The 18071-nt window shown below is 38.2% G+C and overlaps 2 protein-coding genes across 3 annotated transcripts; one reads left to right on the top strand and one right to left on the bottom strand.

Moving 5' to 3' along the window:
- Positions 1-1796: 1796 nt before the first annotated feature.
- On the bottom strand, positions 1797-10421 carry LOC122650170 (centrosomal protein of 290 kDa). 2 transcript variants are annotated; one of them, XM_043843492.1, is made up of 6 exons: positions 10032-10421; positions 7426-7548; positions 4893-5066; positions 4692-4773; positions 2294-2358; positions 1797-2190 (listed from the first exon to the last, which is right to left on the bottom strand). In XM_043843492.1, exons 1-6 carry the CDS (start codon positions 10320-10322, stop codon positions 1894-1896), a joined length of 1032 nt encoding a protein of 343 aa, XP_043699427.1. In that variant the 5' UTR covers positions 10323-10421; the 3' UTR covers positions 1797-1893. The 2 variants fall into 2 exon arrangements, with proteins under 2 accessions (XP_043699427.1, XP_043699428.1); XM_043843493.1 differs by lacking the exon at positions 4893-5066.
- Positions 10422-13766: 3345 nt separating this feature from the next.
- Positions 13767-16085, top strand: LOC122649515 (probable endo-1,3(4)-beta-glucanase ARB_01444). The gene has a single exon (XM_043842700.1). It carries the CDS (start codon positions 13797-13799, stop codon positions 16029-16031), a length of 2235 nt encoding a protein of 744 aa, XP_043698635.1. The 5' UTR covers positions 13767-13796; the 3' UTR covers positions 16032-16085.
- Positions 16086-18071: the final 1986 nt, after the last annotated feature.

Raw genomic sequence — 18071 nt, 5'->3', positions numbered from 1 at the left:
CACTTTACCAATATACACGGGTAGTGTATTGATCCCTCCCTTTAACTCTTACTATATTACTGCAACCAAATTCCTTAGATTTGAAAAAGAAAATAAAATTTTCATTTTGAAAATTTTAATTACCATGTTTGTTAAAAGAGTTTAAGGTAATCACATAATCAATATTACAAAAAAAAAAAAAAAAAAAAAAAAACCATTTTTAATTTAAAACTAATTTCACTTCGCTTTTCTCCTCCTTATTTGTCACACAAGCATTGTTTAGGCAAGTTGGAATATTAAATGGATTTAATTTGGGCTTGGATCCAATTAACTCAAGCCCAATTAAACAAGGGCTTTACCTCATTTTGTCACCTCAGATGCACTCATAAGTCATAATGACGAATAGATGTTTGAGAACCATAAGAAGGTTTAATTTTGTGGTTTGAAAGGTTCCTCGTGATATTGAGGCTGCATAGTGTACACTACTGCCTCCCTGTGTCATCTCTCTTCCCCCTTCGCCTTGAACCCGCAACCTAATGGTTGCAATAGCATCACATAACCGTTGTGCCAAGGCTCATCCACTAGTTAAAAATCGTAGGGAATTAACTTCATGTTCAAACGTTCTGTGTATGTCAATGTTCCATCCATGATTTTATGATTCAGAGTAACTGCGAGTGGGAAACATTGAAACAATTCCCACACCGCTGCAGTGGGTAAACCTTCTCTTATTTTTAATTGAGAAAACAAAATGCTACCTGATCGAGTTCCCCTGTGCCACTCACAAGGGGGTGCAAAATGACCACAGCACCCGTCCTATTTGATGACCCCTGATTGGCCTTGTGCTAGTGTAGGAGCCACACAATCAGGCATCAAACCCTTCCCCTTTTTATTTGTAGAATATGTTTGAGAAGTAAATGAATGGACGACCGGATGTACACATAAACAATAGGAACACTACTCTATCCCAAACACTGTAACAGTATCGTTTGGGAAGTTAGATGCCTCCCCTCTTTTTTCCCTTTTTCTTTCCCTTCCTTGGGTGCCTCCCTTACTTGATTTCACTCCGTGCATTCTATACACAAGTAGAGAAGAGGAAAGAGGAAGGCATCCATGAGCTGAGACAACGGCATCCAAAAGCTGATTGCAGGGCATCCTTGAAATTCAAAAATTGTTCTCCCAAGGCTGCCCGGTCACCTGGCCTTGCAATAAGGGGATGCACAGGAGCATCGACCAAGGGGTTTTTCATTTTGTAGGAGGGCAGAGTGGTCATTTCAGGAAGGACTATGCCTGAGCACAGGCTGCACCGACCAGGCAGCATTTTTTTTCCCTTTTCCTTTTTATGCCACTCCGTTCAGGGGGCAGGGAAAAGAGGACAAGTCAATCAAGCTCGATGAATGGAAGAAGCAAAACAAAAACCAGGATTTGGCCAAAAAAGAAGCAACGGTATAGATACCATGAGGAAGTAATCCAGATTCACCGAAAGTCAGTAGCGCAGCACACTTTTCATAGGCCACGGCACATGACCATGATATTCTGGTGGATTGAGCTTAGAGGCAAAGACCTGGACTACTTTCAGTACTTTGGGTCCAGAACTGGCCGGTGCCCGGTCTGAAGAGCTGTAGGCTGGGATGGGTCTAACTCAGCTTTTACCTGCTCAAGTCCCTAACGAGGATGAGTATCATGGTACAAACTCCCAGATAATTCACAAGTTCAGTTAACTGCAGAGATTATCGTACATGGTAATCATTGGCTATAAAAAGTATATTTTGCATGTGGATCAGGTTTCAATTAATCTCATGACTAAACTATGCAATTTAAATAATGGCATGAAACCAGCAAAATAGTTTGTATTATACATGAGATTTTTCATATTAACAAGAGGAGAACAAGGAAAATGTTGTCTCCAAGGTGTGCTTAGAATGATATCTTGATGAAAACTAGCACATGAAGGAACAAAATGTAGAGTACAAAAGCGGACCTGAGTAGCATGAGCCTCTGCTGGCTTTCTGTTCGACCTCCTACATGTGAAGGCCTAGACGGAGAGTCAATAATGTAATCGGAAGATCCCCTCCCCAAGCTGCTTCCGACAAACCGGTTTCTTGCAGTATTCAGCTCTGTGTTCCCACTCTCAAGCCGCTTCCACAACCCATTTAATTTCTCGAACTCTAGTTTCTTGAGATGGATTTCACTGACCAAGCCTTCTGCCTGTGCCTACAAAGGGGCAACAAAACATACACAACATATTATATTCCAGAACCCAACAGAATCATTAAATGCTCCCAATACGTGCCAGGTTGTACGAGATGCAACTAACTTGCTTAGCTGCTAGTTGTTCAATCGAACTGTGAAGCTGTTTGTCCAAAATTTTCTCCCTTTGTGCTGCATGACAGAAACTGATTTAAGCATTTTACCCTTGTTGATTGGTATATAAAAATATGGGCTTTGACAACAAATGATTTGCCAACTACTATGTTTATGGATTTGGTGGATAGAAAAGGGCTTGTTTGTCAACAAATTTACAGGAAAGATGCTCTTCCTTATGCAAATGATGACAAATTGATGCAATAAACCAGGTCATAATATGGGATGGTACAAAACAAACAATTATAGAACTTGATGTGGATTATATGAAAACGACACAAAACACAAGCAAATTTTCGACAGAAAGAACCGATGCAAAGAGAAACTAAAGTCAAGAAAGAAATAAGTAGATAGAAATTATCTACGGTAGGAATCCCTTTTATGATCATGGGAAAAAAGAATTTTATTAATCTGAAGAGTATAGGACTCAGTTTGGATTGTATAAGTCCACAAACAGCCGGGAATTTGTATGTTTTTTGCATTGAATTTGGTGATGGTTATTAGTCCAGCCGATAGATTAGATTCCCATTAAGACAACTGATTGCCACATTCCAACAGAAATCAAACTCCACATTTGTAGGTGGAGGTCTCAATTCCTATTCGTCATGGGAATCGAAGCATGAAGATAATGATACAATTCCCATGAAGGTCAGGTATCTCCATATAATCTAATGCATATTGGAGCAAAATCCTGGTTATTCGGGCTCATGCAATCCAAACTGAGTCGAATTTTTAGCCCCCCCCCCCCCGGGCGGGTTTCAGTTGTATAATCAGCAAGGATTAAAAACCAATCTCCAAATGAGTATTAGTACAGTGATTTAGAGAGATGCAGTGAGAATACGCATTGATATGCTGGAAAATTTAGAAAACAAATGGATGCACATTCAAACCTAAGACATATACATGATGATTTTTATTAAGCATAACAGGCTATGAATAAGTACTACCTATATAAAACATGCCACTTTAAGATATAAAAGATTGCAATGTAGAACTGCCTGTACACTTAGACAGTCCAAAATCCCTAAAGATTTCATATTCAGGTACAAAGTATTGCGTCAACCTTTGGAAGGACATGGGAAGATAGTTAGGCGAACTTAATGTATCAAAAAAGATGATAAATAACCCATATTCAAAATGAAAGATTAAAAAATTAAATTAAAAACTGGGCTAGAGTACCAAAAGGATATGAGCTAACTATAGACTGAAAAAGTTGTTCATGATCACATTTAAGCCAATGACATTTTCATCTTCTCGGACTTTTGTATTCATGCATCTAAGCCAATGACATTTGCATCTTCTCAGACTTGCATTAATGTGTCTATACATAGATGGAAAAGTAGGAGAGCGAATATATATAAAGTTTTGAAAAACATGGGATTTGTTTGGGGAATTATTAAATTTTAAGTAAAAACTATTTATTTTCCTTCATATTTGTTTGAGAAGGGGGGAAAAGGAAGAGGAGAGTTTTGCAGACAAGACATTTAATTTTCCTCCTATAACTAAAAACACTTGGGGATTTCCTTATGATATTATATGTTAGAAAGTAAATGAATTATTAGCTATAAACCATGGAGCCAATTTGGTTCCTCAAAATATTATTAGATATAAAAAGATTATTTGTTGGTAGCATACTAAGCATAGGAGTTCTACTGTAACTATATTATGCAAGTAACAACAGGAATCCAAAAGAAAAGGGTCATCTTTACAGTTGGCTGAATGATGAAGAAAGAGTAGAGGTATATCAAAACACAATGGTAAGGAAACATAAGTCTTTCTTTATCTTGCTTTGAAGAGATGGGCAGGTTTGGAAACAAGGAAAGAACAGCTTTTTGAAGAACGATTCAGAAATAAACTGGATGAAGAATTCAAATGAAAAAGCAAGAGAATAAACCGATGAATGCCAAAGGCGGGTAGAGCAATTAGTGTCACTACTACAATTACATATTCTCAGTCCTTTTTTTTTTTCTCCTGATAAAATTTTTTTAAAAAAAATATCATATTAAAGGGGAGAGACTCCCAATTTGTTGATCACTATTCACTATAAAGCTGGAAAATGTTCCAATTAGTTCTAGTCTGAAGCTAAGAAGCTTTCATAGTCTCTAACCAGCCCACAAAATTTAAGTTCTTTCACCTATAAAACAGTCCTTCAAGGGAAGCTAAGCTCCATTGGTTAGGTGGTGGAACAGTAACCAAATTTGATGGTAAAGATATTGCATATCAGTCGGGAGCACATAATAAGGCATGCATGCAGCAGAGTGGGAATCAAGAAACAAAGTCAAAGAGCTGAACTTGTGGCCTACCAATCAAACTGAAAGGCCTAAAAATACTATTCATATAGAATGAGATACCTGGGGAGAGTTTCCTCAGTGAATCATGCTGAACCTGAGTCCATTTTTCCTCCAGTCCTTTAATTTTCTCTTCCATGGAATTCTGAAAGCTTAAAACAATTGCTTTGTTTGAGCACTCCCAAAAAAAAAAAGGCAATCCGAATAAGAACACTGTTATAGTAACAAAGATGAAAAGATGATTAAGTGTTCACTGTTCACAACCAGCTCTTTCTTTTTGTTGTCTAACTTCTCCAATGTAGCAGCCTTTAAAGCTTCTGCATCATTTCGATCTTCTTGCTTAGTATTGGGATGAACTGAAGATTCACTAGATTGGTTGAGCTCCATTTGCATTGTTTCCAACTCAGCTCTTAAACGCTTCTCGGTCATGTCAATTTCCTATAAGTAATAGTCGATATTGAAACAACCAAAGCAAACACCAAAATTTTCAAGGACTACATACCATTTGAGTACATTTTTCAGTTGTTTAGAAGCTGGATCAGGTTAGGAAGCTGAGTCCAATCTGATGAATAACTCAAAAATAATAAGGGGAATAATTTATCAGCACTGAGGTCAACCAGCCCACATTGATGTATATTAAGATCCAGGCCATGGAAAGTTCACTCCTGAACTGTGGGATTGTGGTTTGAGTGAAAACTGCACCATTGATGGATGGGTCTAGAGACTAAGGGGCACACAAACATGCATGCACAAAAATATGTAATACTTACCTCAACAAGAGCTGACAAGCTTTAATGAATTTCTTAGGCTTCAGGTAAGGGGCTAATGACCCCAGAATCTTCTCACTCACAGAGCATCACCCTTACTCATGAGTCTAGTAACTCGAGAAAACTGATGGTTTCCCTCTTAAATGAGTCAATTTCTGGTTTCTTCTACCTCGATTAGAGAAATATTGAAGTCCAATTTACTTTAGTAGATTGTTACTGGGCAGAAAACACAACTCTAGTCTCCAATACACCTGTAAGCTTTGGAATTTATACTATTTTCCCATGTTCATTATCAATGAATTATACAATTTTATTTAGCAAGTTGTGATTTAGTACTTTAAGTAAAATTACTTACTACTGTTAGCAAGCTCAAAAACTACTATTAAGTTTTTAGTAGATATAGGATTTCCTTTTATGTGAGGTCCAGTCCCTATAGAGTTAGTTGGGAGCATAAGTAGGGAAATGTCCTCTGTTAGCATAGAAGCTTGTAACAAAAAGATGTTTAGGGTAGATTTGAAATTTCAATAGAGTTCTCTTTAGGTGAAACTGGGTCAATTTCTTCTACTATAATTGGAGCTGTAATGATTTAGTCCTTGGTAAGTGCCAAGATTTAGACTTCTGCTGGTTGTTTCCATGGATATGTGTTTTCTATTGTGCTTATTGATGGCCATTATTTTTTGTTCACTTTATATTATATATTTTTAAGGTTCAAGATAGAGATTAGATTGCTTCCAAGGGGGGCTTCACAAACCAAAAATAAGTTATGAGAGATATGCTTCTGATCTCTACTGGTGTTTATAGAGAAAAAAAAAAAATGAACAGTACAAATGGTAGGGCTGGCTAAACCAGAAGGTCATCAAGTCATAAACAAAATAAAACAGAACCTCAGGTATCATCACATAGGATCATCATCAACTATAACATACGAGTTCTAGGTCTGACAGCTCCTTGTTCAGCTAATACATCTGCCAAATCATTTAAGGACCAGGTAAATCATTGGTAGACAATCCTCAAGGAAGAAGAGATAAAGCTCATCCTCTGAATAACAAAGAATGAATCTCCACAGGCCTTCAACCCACTCCTCTCCCCCATATGACATTGGATGAGTCCCTCCAACAATGAGTGTGCCAAATCCCTTCTCAATGAAGAAGGATAAGTAATAAGTTGTAGTAGAGGCCTAGACGGACATAAGCTGTCTCTCATGGTGACCTTCCCTTATTAGACCAAGCAGGAGAGAACACTCTCAATATCCCATACTCTCATAGACCTGTAACCTGTCTATCCTGGATGGCTCAGGTTGCCAAGTGAGCAACCACTAAAATTCAGCTCTACTGTATCTGGAGGAAAATTCTGCTGCCTATGTTAAATGGGATTGGGTATGAGGATGAGTACTTGTTTGAGTTGAGGGCTTGGTCGACCAGCCCCCAAAATTTAAGATACAAGTATACATGCCCAGAAATGGGTATGGAACTCAGCTAAAAGGGATTAAATGTGTAAGCAAGGTGTCGCCGCCTCCTTCTTCATGTTCACTGTCCAACTTTTTGGGTGAGTGTCGGACAAATATTTCATAGCCATATCATGCTGTGTCAACAACAGTGGTACGTGAAGGGTCTGACATTGATTACAGAAACTATTCCCTGTGAATCATGTCCCCTGGGATGCCCTTGGAAAGAACCTTTGGTGTTGTTTATTATTGTCAATCTCTCCATATTTTACTTTATTTCAAAAAAATTGAAATAGGCTGATTTTATCAGGTTCTGAAATCATAAAACTAGGTTACTATAGATTCCTCTAAAATATTGTCGAGTTTTGAGTTGATTTAATTTTTTTATTTTTATTTTTTGGCTTGTATAACAGGGTTCCATCTATTGGTTTTTGAATTGATTCTCATGTAGCTTTCAATCAGCCTGGTAGTTGATCATACAACACAAATAATTAGGAACAGTGCCAGCAAAATATACGGAAAAATAACACAAAAGAAACAGGCTCTGAAATCATAAAACAGTGTCCTAGAATTTTGTCAACCCGACCTGTAGCTTACTCTGAAGCATATCTGCTTCCTGCAACTTTTCCTGTATTCTCTTTTCACAATTTGTTATAGCCTTTTCATAAGCAGCATTTTCTTCTTGCAGTGCAGCTTCCCTCAATTGTGCCTGGCCATGAAGTGCAAAATCAATAATTAGACATGCCAAAGAACAGTAAAAACCTGAAATTAACTTTTACCAAGTTATAGACCAAATCTTCTCCAATATAAAAACTCTGTAGGTTCCAGCAATTCTTTTATAACACAAGTAGGAATCCAACATTGAATATTCACTACAACAACAACAACAACAACAAACTCAGCCTTATCCCAACTTAATAGGGTCGGCTACATGGATCCAAACAAAACAAAGTAGGAAAAAGAATGAAGAGATGGGGAAAGAGGTAAGAGAAGAAAAATGAAAAGTGAAAAAGGGGAAATAAAGGAAAAGATGAAAGGACAGTCAAACAATGAATATTCACTGCATCTCAAAAAAGAAATATTTGTCATTCCGTTAACTAATAATCATAACATGTTATAGGACAGTACAACGAGCACGATATGATTAATGTTACGCTACTTTAGCAGGGGCATTTCATCATTGTGACATTTAGATATTCCAGTTAATTCCAGACCTTTTCTTTTTCTTGATAAGCAGCAAAAATGTTATACTAGTTTTTCTTTTCCTTAAAGCGAGACATATATTGCTGTTTTGAGAAAATGACAAAAGCTCTTAATTTATATAGTTATATTATTTTAATATAGTTAAGTAGGTGATCCTACATAAAATCCACACCACTCCTTGATGCAGCTGGCCAACACTAGATCACAAATAATAGATCAAGGATTTGATTGGTGCAGCACAAGCCCATGTTAAAGGAGGTTTTCAATTGAATAAAGGGCTGAAAAAAATGTGCTGTATTTCTGATATCAGCAGGCTGCGATGTGGAGAAAGTAGGGGAGGAGAGAGAGAACAGGTTGCTCTCAAAAAACAGAAGAAAGAGTGACAGCTGTAGGGATGTGAGAGAGAGAGAGAGAGAGAGAGAGAGAAGAGAATGAGAGGGGAGAGTGAACTTTTCACACACTTTTTCAAATAAAAAATAACTTATGCAAAACATAACAATCGATGGAGGATTTCTTCTATAAAACAAGAAAAATTAGAATTCTAGTTGATTTAAAACTCCTAAACCAATATAACTCAAAATAGAAACTAGATATAATAAAGATATCAACAATAATAAAACCTCTACACTAATTACTGACCCCCAAGACTACCCAAGACATATCTAGAAAAGGGCCCCACAATCTAGAATACTAAATTAAAAGACATTCGTATTAGATAGGTTATATAAAGATTGTAAGGTTATACCAAGGGAGAGCTTAACCATGCAACATAGATTAATAGTCATAGATATGTGTTTTAAAACGCCAATTCGTATGAAATGTGAGATTATTTGCCCTAGTATAAGATGGTGGGACTTAAAAGGAGAAAACTTGAATACATTTACTTGTAAACTAGTAACATAGGGAAGGTGGGACTTTGATGGGGACACTAGTATGATGTGGAACGAGATGACTACTTATATTAAGAATGAAGCTAAAGAAGTTATAGGCAAATCTAAAGGAAAGCAGCGACATTCATCTAGGGAAACTTGGTGGTGGGATGATGAAGTTCAAGCAGCCACTAAGGCTAAGAAATCTAAGTTTAAAACTTGGCAAATGACTAAGGATGAAGAAGATTTAAAAAGGTAAAAATTTGCCAAACTCAGTGGGCAACCCCAGATACCGCTCATGATTTTAGACTATCTTCATGTCCAAAACAGAAGCAATTCTGTCCTTGAAAGTATGATCAACATAACTGCTAAAACAAATCCCCCACTTACCCATATTGACTTCTGGCATGAGGCCTGGCAATATTTTCCAACAATGGCCATTAAATTTCTCCTTCATGCTCCCCGCCTTCAAAAACAGCAGACAATCGTCTGAAAATAACAGATGTGAAGAAAAAAAGATAGGGGCTGAGGGGATCCCCCTGCCTCAACCCCTTGTAGGCTGGACTCTAGCAACTGGTTTTCCATTTTGCCTAATTTGATATTCCACAGTTGCCCTGTTTAAGGAGAACTCTCTCAAGAAAAGGAAACTCAATCCTGTCGTAGGCCTTACATGTATTTAATTTTCTAGTCATCGCTTTAGAGGAGCCCTTTGGATGCCTCACGTAATAGAAAAGCTCATGGGCAACTAAGATGTTATCCACTATGCTTCGAGACTGAAGAAATTCACTCTAAGAGGGACTGTCAAAATTACTCACCATAGGCTTCAATCTATTCATTATTCATTTGGCAACGATTTTATATAGCACTGTACACAAACTAATGGAGAGAAATTATGTTATCACCTCAGGATGTGGGATTTTCTGATTCAACACAATCGCAATAGAGTTGATCTCCTCAACAAACATCTATTGGGACAATAACTGAAAAATTCAAACACCCATCATCAAGTGAATACTATATTAATGTTCGTCTCTAAACAATCTTTACGCCCTAATAAACGAATACACTAATCCGGGGGGGAGCCGAAGAACCCCAAAAGAAAAGATCAAAATGAAATTACCTCTTCCCGGGTGGCGGAGTGGGCATTCAATTGCAGGGCTAGAGCAGCATTTGAAGCCAGAGAATGGGCGTGGAGGTGTGGAAGGCGTTGAGAGATGTCAGGAGGAGGGAGTCTCAGACGCAGATCTTGGATCGAACGGCTGAGTGAGGCAGCTTTCACCTCTAAATCTCGGGCGTATATCTGCTGCTCAGGAGTGAACTTAACGACGGGGAATCGGTTACTCTCATCTTCATCGTTGCTTTGCCCGCCACCTCCGACAACGTCTGCAGCCCAAGCAAGTAAACCCGCCATTTTTCTCCTCCCTTTCCAATACTCTTTCACTCCAACAGTCGATCGTCGATAGCCCGGAAAGAAATAAAAACTGCTCAAGGACGAGAATCGTTCCCTGCTTGCTACGTATGTGGTTGTCCGGTGAAGTGATAAAGATGTGTCTACCAGGGAAAAAATTAAAAAAAAAAAGGTTATTTACACATACCTCCCTAAGATTTGCTTTAATTACACTTTCACTTGTGGGGTTTGGACGCCCGAGCAAGATAAGGCAGTCTTTACCTTAGTTAGTAAGTTCGGGAACGGCAATTGAACGGGAATGGATACGTACAGCAATTAAACGGACTAGACGGTAATAATACTTTTCAAAAATCCGGCTTCATAAAACGCATACGGTAATAATATGGTACATGTTTAATACGAGTATAATACGGCATAGACGGCAATAATATTTTTTTAAAAACGGACATATATTCATTATATAACATGCATTCACCACCTAATAAACAAAATAATACCATGATTTTATGAACTAAAATAAACACAATAATATAATATGCTATATAACATCTCTAAGATTGTCATTTAACAAACCAAAATATCAGTAATCTACAAGAAATGAATGTAGATTGTCTGAAAATGAGATGAGCATGTTGATTACCTTATCATTAAATCATTCTTCCAACATTACATTTCTTTCTATCTACAATGAGATAACCATATATTTTTAACCAGATGTGTTCTTGTGAAGGGGGATGAGTTCCCACTAATTAACCAACACAAGACAAGAGGGAGAGTTCCAGATATGGATCTCCACTGTACACATTAGCTACAAGAGACAAAAAAACAAGAATAAAATAGAATAGAGATTGAGCCGTTCTCGCCAATATCACACCAGATTCATTTGCTTCACGACCACCATCAAAGTTCAAAGACCAGAGAAACAAGAGGAGAGTACAAGACTTAAGTGCCGCTTTGTTGAACAGAGATGGGGAGGATGATTGGAGATGGAGGGCGGCTACTGTTGCCTGCTATGGTTGGATGTTCAACTCAAATCGAAAGGGACGAAAGGGAAAGTGAATTCGTTTCCCTAAATTCTAATCTTTTGGGTATATATATATATATATATATATATATATATATTTTAAAACATATAATACGCATATTATACGAGTATAATACTCGATCAATTAAAAAATGCATTTTTTATAAAAATATGGGAAAATACAGGGACGGGAGTATTATACGTTTAAAATTTTGGGTATGTGTATTATACGCGTATTTACTAACTAAGGTCTTTACCGCCTTGCTGTGTATACGGTATGCGGCAGTATCAAGTAGGTGGAAGTAGAGGATCTCAATTCAGGAAAATAATCCCTGAGGTTTGCATTAACCGGTGCTATCTGTTGTCCCTTCCTATTAGGTGCCATGTTTTTCGATTTGCTTTACATGTATGTCACAAAATGGATTCCGGTAGCTCTAAATTTTTTGCGTATCCCTTTTAGATGACCTTGCTTCTACTAGGAGTAGTAATTGATTTCTCTTCTACCCAAAAAAAAAATTTTGATTTCTTAGGCTGTGTTTGGTATGCATTCTAGGTCGCTTTTGTATTCTCAAATGATAAAAACAACTATTTTTATCATTCAAAAATGTGAAATAAACTTAGAATGCAAACCAAACACTGCCTTAGTTTTCTTTCATAACTTTATATTTCTTATGGGATCATCGGAATCATGTGGCTTTTGGTAACTCTTTCCCTAATCCTTATATAGTACTTAATAATATATCTCAATGGCTTGTGAATCTCAATTTATTTCACTATAACTCATCTCAAGTGTTGTCTACGTCTGACTTGAATCTTTTTTGTTCCTTCTTGATAGCATCATTTTACCATATGAGAATCATGTTGTGTTAATGCTAGATAGTCTTTGATCAGCTCTCTTGTGTGGCTGTTAGGGCCTCTTTTATTTTATGCCATGATCGACTGGTTTTTTTGGCTTTGGACCATGGTGGTAAGGGAGACAAGGTGGAGGCAAAGGCTAGGGGATTGATCCAAGGACAAAAGCTTTTGGGGTGCAAATCAATCGAGAAGATCTCCCATGGCCAGTGATAGGAATCCTGTATCACTCATGCCACTAAAGCCTCACAATCAGTTCAAATGTCGATGTTGCCGACTTTCAAGGATCGAGCTTTGAACAGTCCCTAGAGCAGTCCTCTTGCTTCCGCCTCTTGTGCAAGCAACTAATAAAAGTAATGTTGCATATAAGTACAGAGTACCACCATGCCTCACAAGAGAATTACCTATAGAGTTTTAGTATGTTTCCCAAAATACCTTTCTGATACTTCCTGCAAACATTTGAAGCTCCACGGTCAGATGGAGTTAGGAAAACTCGGACCATATTAGATTATTAGTTCCAATATTGGACTAGATATTGCAATAGAATTTAGTTAGCTAAAACTATTACTGTATTAGTAAAGTTGGGCTAAAGAGATCAACCAGCATAGGGAAGAGAATAAAACTACAGAATCTATGGTACTTTCTTCCCATGCTGAAGCCTCATAAAAAATGATCATGGTTCAATGACTCGGATTGAAATTAGTAGAATCGACTGATTCGATTCAGAATTGATCAACTCTATTTCCAGTTATGCCCGGTTTTCAAAACTCATTTTGAAACCGGCTATGAATGCACTTGAATCTTCATTTTCAGTAGTTTTCTGCCCTTCTTTTAGTCGAAAAAATAGTAGAAAATCATTAAAACTTGCCTCTTGTAGTCAGATCTAGTGTGAATTCATCGCGACATCGGTGGAGGCGGATCCCATGCCCAATTCCGGGTTTCTTATCCTTGAGGCAATGCCATCAATCCTTTTTCTTTTTTAGCAAACACTATCTAAATCTAAATCTAAATCTAAATGTTTTGGCCACTTAAAAGCTTTAGTACTTCAAGCTATCCTTAAATCTCAAATTGAGATACTCCTTGTTTAAGACTTAGGTAGGATATGTGCTTCATCCAACCAAATTTAAAGCTGAATTAAATCCCTTAAATCAAAACAAACCCAAAAATCTAAAACCAGAAAAGAATGAACATGGTATCAATTCCTTACACGCCAAACAATCCAAAACCCTACGTTCCCACTTCCTATATTCCTTTCCCTTACCTCACTCATAACTCTGTAAATCCAATATATCTTGCAAGTTGAGTTGCAAGTTGCAACCTATTCCTATTTAGAAATTGCATTCCTAACTGAATACTCAATTCCCAAATCTCTGTCATCTTCTTCTTCCCTTGCAATCTAATTCTCACCAATCCATGACCCCAAATTGCCTTCTCTTTGAATGCCGAACACAACACCCAAGGCCCAAAACAACTCTCAAAGTCTAGTTCAACTTTCTCTTTCACTCTTGTATTTGAATATTTAAAACCAACGTTCAACATTTTCATCTGTTCTTCGCCTAACGGTCCCCAAATCAACTGCTTCCACCTCCTAAAAAATCCAAATGAAAATATTGAAATTGGGACGAAGAGTCAGAACCCTGGTCATCAAACCATTTAGAAAACGTCGCAAGCCCTCTGTACTCATTCCTCCTCCTCCTCCTTCCCCATCACCTCCTCCTCCTCCTTCCCCTTCACCTCCTCCTGAAACCACAACACCCACTATGCCACCACCACCACCACCAAAGAAACCCTCTTTTCCTTTCCTCTTCCCTGAGGCCCAATCAACTGTTCTTCCTGACCCATCTCGTTTCTTCTCTCCAAACCTCCTCTCCTCACCTCTTCCCACAAATTCATTCTTCCAGAACTTCGTTCTCAAAAATGGAGATCAGCCTGAATATATACACCCTTATCTCATCAAATCATCTTCCTCTGCCCTTTCCCTCTGCTACCCATCTCGCTTCGTCAATTCAGCTTATATCTATCAAATATTCAATCAAGATCTCATCATATCAGCTACCCAGAACACCGCTGAAGATGCCCATAACAAACACATCATCTCCTCTTTCAGTGATCTTAGTGTCACCTTAGACCTCCCTGGTAATCTTCGATTCTTCCTTGTCCGTGGAAGCCCATTCCTGACCTGCACCATCAACAGCGCCACCCCTCTATTTATCTCAACGATCCAAACTATTCTCTCTCTCACACCCAACAGTTCCCTCACAAAGTACACCATTAATCTCAACAACAATCAGACATGGCTCTGCTACACTTCGTCGCCTATCAAGTTGACTCAAAGCAGCACATCTCTCCTTACTTCTGATAAATTCAGTGGAATAATCAGGTTTGCTACCCTGCCTAATTCTGACTCACAATATGAAATGATCCTTGATCGGTTCAGTGCTTCTTATCCAACATCGGGAGAAGTTGTGTTCACTCAGCCCTTCCGTTTGGATTACAAATGGGAAAAGAAGGGATGGGGAGACCTGCTCATGCTTGCCCATCCTCTCCATCTAAAGCTTTTGTCGGTTGATGATGGAAATGTTGCTGTTTTGAAGGAATTCAAATACAGAAGCATGGATGGTGAGCTTGTTGGTGTTGTGGGGAACTCTTGGGTCTTGAAATCTGACCCTGTTGCAGTAACTTGGCATTCAGTTAATGGGATCAATGAAGAAACCTTTCCCGAAATTGTTTCTGCCCTCGGCAAAGATGTTGAAGGTCTGTATTCGTCTCCAATAACGACTAATTCGTCTTACTTCTATGGAAAGGCAATTGCACGAGCAGCTAGATTGGCATTGATTGCAGAGGAGGTGTACTCTGACGAGGTGATTCCAAAGATTCGGAAGTTCTTGGGGGACTCGATCGAGCCATGGTTAGATGAAACTTTCAATGGGAATGGGTTCTTGTACGATCGCCAATGGGGAGGAATTATTACTAAACAGGGATCAACGGATTCTGCAGCAGATTTTGGATTTGGGATATACAATGATCACCATTACCATCTGGGTTACTTTCTCTACGCGATTGCAGTGCTTGCAAAGATTGACCCAGCATGGGGAAGGAAGTATAAGTCTCAAGCGTATTCACTGATGGCTGATTTTATGACCCTGAGCAGGCGGTCAATTTCAAAATACACTCGTTTGAGGAATTTCGATCTCTGGAAATTGCATTCTTGGGCTGGAGGACTCACTGAATTTGCAGATGGAAGGAACCAGGAGAGCACAAGCGAGGCAGTGAATGCTTACTATTCAGCGGCACTGATGGGACTGAGCTATGGAGACACACATCTGGTGGCAATTGGCTCAACACTTGCAGCTATGGAGATTCAATCGGCACAGACATGGTGGCACATAAGGGAAGAGGAAACCATGTATGAAGCAGAGTTCAGTAAGCAGAACAGAGTGATGGGTGTGTTGTGGGCTAACAAGAGGGATAGTGGCCTCTGGTTTGCTCCACCTGATTGGAAGGAATGTAGGCTTGGAATTCAAGTGCTTCCATTACTGCCCATCACTGAGGTTTTGTTCTCTAATGTTGGATTTGTGAAAGAGTTAGTAAAATGGACTTTGCCGGCCTTAGGGAGGGATGGGGTTACAGAAGGGTGGAAGGGTTTCGTGTATGCATTGGAAGGGATATATGACAAGTCTGAAGCTTTAGAGAAGATAAGAAGCTTGAATGGGTTTGATGATGGCAACTCGTTGTCCAATTTGCTGTGGTGGATACACAGCAGAGGTGATTTGGAAGAGGAGGGATTCCTGAAAGGAGGGGGGAAGTACTGCTGGTTTGGACACTTCTGTCACTGAAGATACCTCTTTGCTGCCTCTTTGTTTTTTTTTTTCTACTGTACATTTTGAATAAATATTGCTCATAAATATCTGAATCAATAAACTGATAACTGGTTCGCACTTTTTCGTCCGGCTGAATCGGTTTTTAGTCTGAGAATGAGTGAGACCAAAACCAGACCGTTAAAGAACTGTATTTTTTGGTCTGACACAGCTTTGGTTTATTTCGATTTTTCAGTATCAAGTTAATACCGGTTTACATTCATAACAAATAGTGAAAAAAAACAGATACGATAAAAACACTTAAATCATCTTCCCCAACTCAAACAAATAAATAAATAGAAACAAGGAAATTGATTTGATGTGTTCATGTTGTAATTGAAACAAAGAGCCAAAAAGGTATAAATTGTAAAAGGAAAATAACTAATATCAAAATCGACGGATGATCAATTCTTCTATTCATAACCTCATACTCAATGATTTTTTTTATCGATTTTTATTTAGTTTGGTTTTCGGTCTGATATCGGTCAGTTCGATATAATTTGGTTTTCAGCCTAGTTTACCAAAAAAAAAGGTTTTATCCTATCATACCCCAATCCAAAACCAATCCAGTAAGGATCAATTCGATGCGATCCGTTTTTCTATTGATTGTGTCATACCCCAGTCCAAAACCAAGTCAATAAGGAACGATTCAATTTGGTCCGATTGTACTGGTTGGAGCTAGGTTTTCACAACCTTGGTATGCCTTTTTGTTGTGAGCTTTATGTACTTATTATCATTATTTTCTTCTTTTTCATCTTTTGCTTTTTTGACTAATAGCATGTTGACCTCACAACGATGAATAATACGGGTTCCAGAAATGAGCATCAATCTGAATTCCTTTGTGGATACCAAACGAGACTCTGGAAATCAAAGAAGGAAAATGTTATGATTCTAAAATCTGGGATGGGATTCAAGAACCATAGCAGGGAGGATTTTCTCACTATATCGAGTAAGTGAGGACTCGATATAGTGAGGGACTCCTAAGAAAGGTGGACCAGGGAGGAGAGACTAGGCTATTTTATTTCTTTTTTCATACTCAATGAATACAAGAAAATCCCTTTTATCCCGTGATACAACCAACCCTTTGTAACAACAATCTAACTAATTAACAAACAATCTAATTAATCCAATCATATCCCCTAATTCCACATTCATAACAGAAAATGCCCGAAAATATCATGGATTTAAGCCTTCAAAAAATGGAAATTGCAGACTTGAAGTTGTGTGAGGTGTATAAACAAATAATAAACAGTTTCAAGACGTCCCGCCCAAGCCAACTACACAACCACATAGTCTACTACCATGTCTAGGATGATGTTGTAATTCTGGTAGTTTGGCATGTTAGGGGTCATTGCTTCGAGCAATGGTCAAAGGTTCGGGCTATCAGGGCAAATGCCTAAGTTCGAGTAGTGAGAGCAGCCACTTTGTGCAAAAAAAGGTTACGACAGCTCCAAACTCATCCCTTCCAAGTCCTAGACAGGTGACTTGGACCGAGTTAAGACATGGATAGGGACCTTAGGTTCTATTTGTCCACAAAATTTGAATCCCATTGACATGCCATGTGCCAGAAATTTTGGGCCATTAAGGGAGCATAGGCCTTTATTGTTCTAAATTGTTCCTAGGTTAGGCCCAATCCAAGCCGATAAGAAAAGCATGGGATGAAATTGACCTTCAGTTAGTTATATTATAGATTGGGCCTTTTATTTTTTTGGGTTTCAATGTGTAATGAGCCTAATTTATAAGCCCATAATGTGGGGATAAGGTTAGTACACGTAATTAGATTTTAAGTGTTTAAGTTAAATTAGAATACTTAATAGTTAGAGTTATGTTTTGAGTTTATTTACTTTATTGAGTGTGTGAGCGTGATTGTGAGTTATTTTATGAACCATATTGGGAATTTTACAAAGTATTTATATATGTAATACATCCTCATCAATTAATGATACTGTAAGTAAAGAATATGAGTTTTCTTAAGAGTTTTTGTGCACTCAAGCAGTGCATATGAGATTTTATCTCAAG

Source organism: Telopea speciosissima, chromosome 2 (assembly GCF_018873765.1).
Source record: "Telopea speciosissima isolate NSW1024214 ecotype Mountain lineage chromosome 2, Tspe_v1, whole genome shotgun sequence".
Lineage (NCBI taxonomy): Eukaryota > Viridiplantae > Streptophyta > Magnoliopsida > Proteales > Proteaceae > Telopea > Telopea speciosissima.
This window is presented reverse-complemented; position numbering and strand designations above follow the sequence as displayed.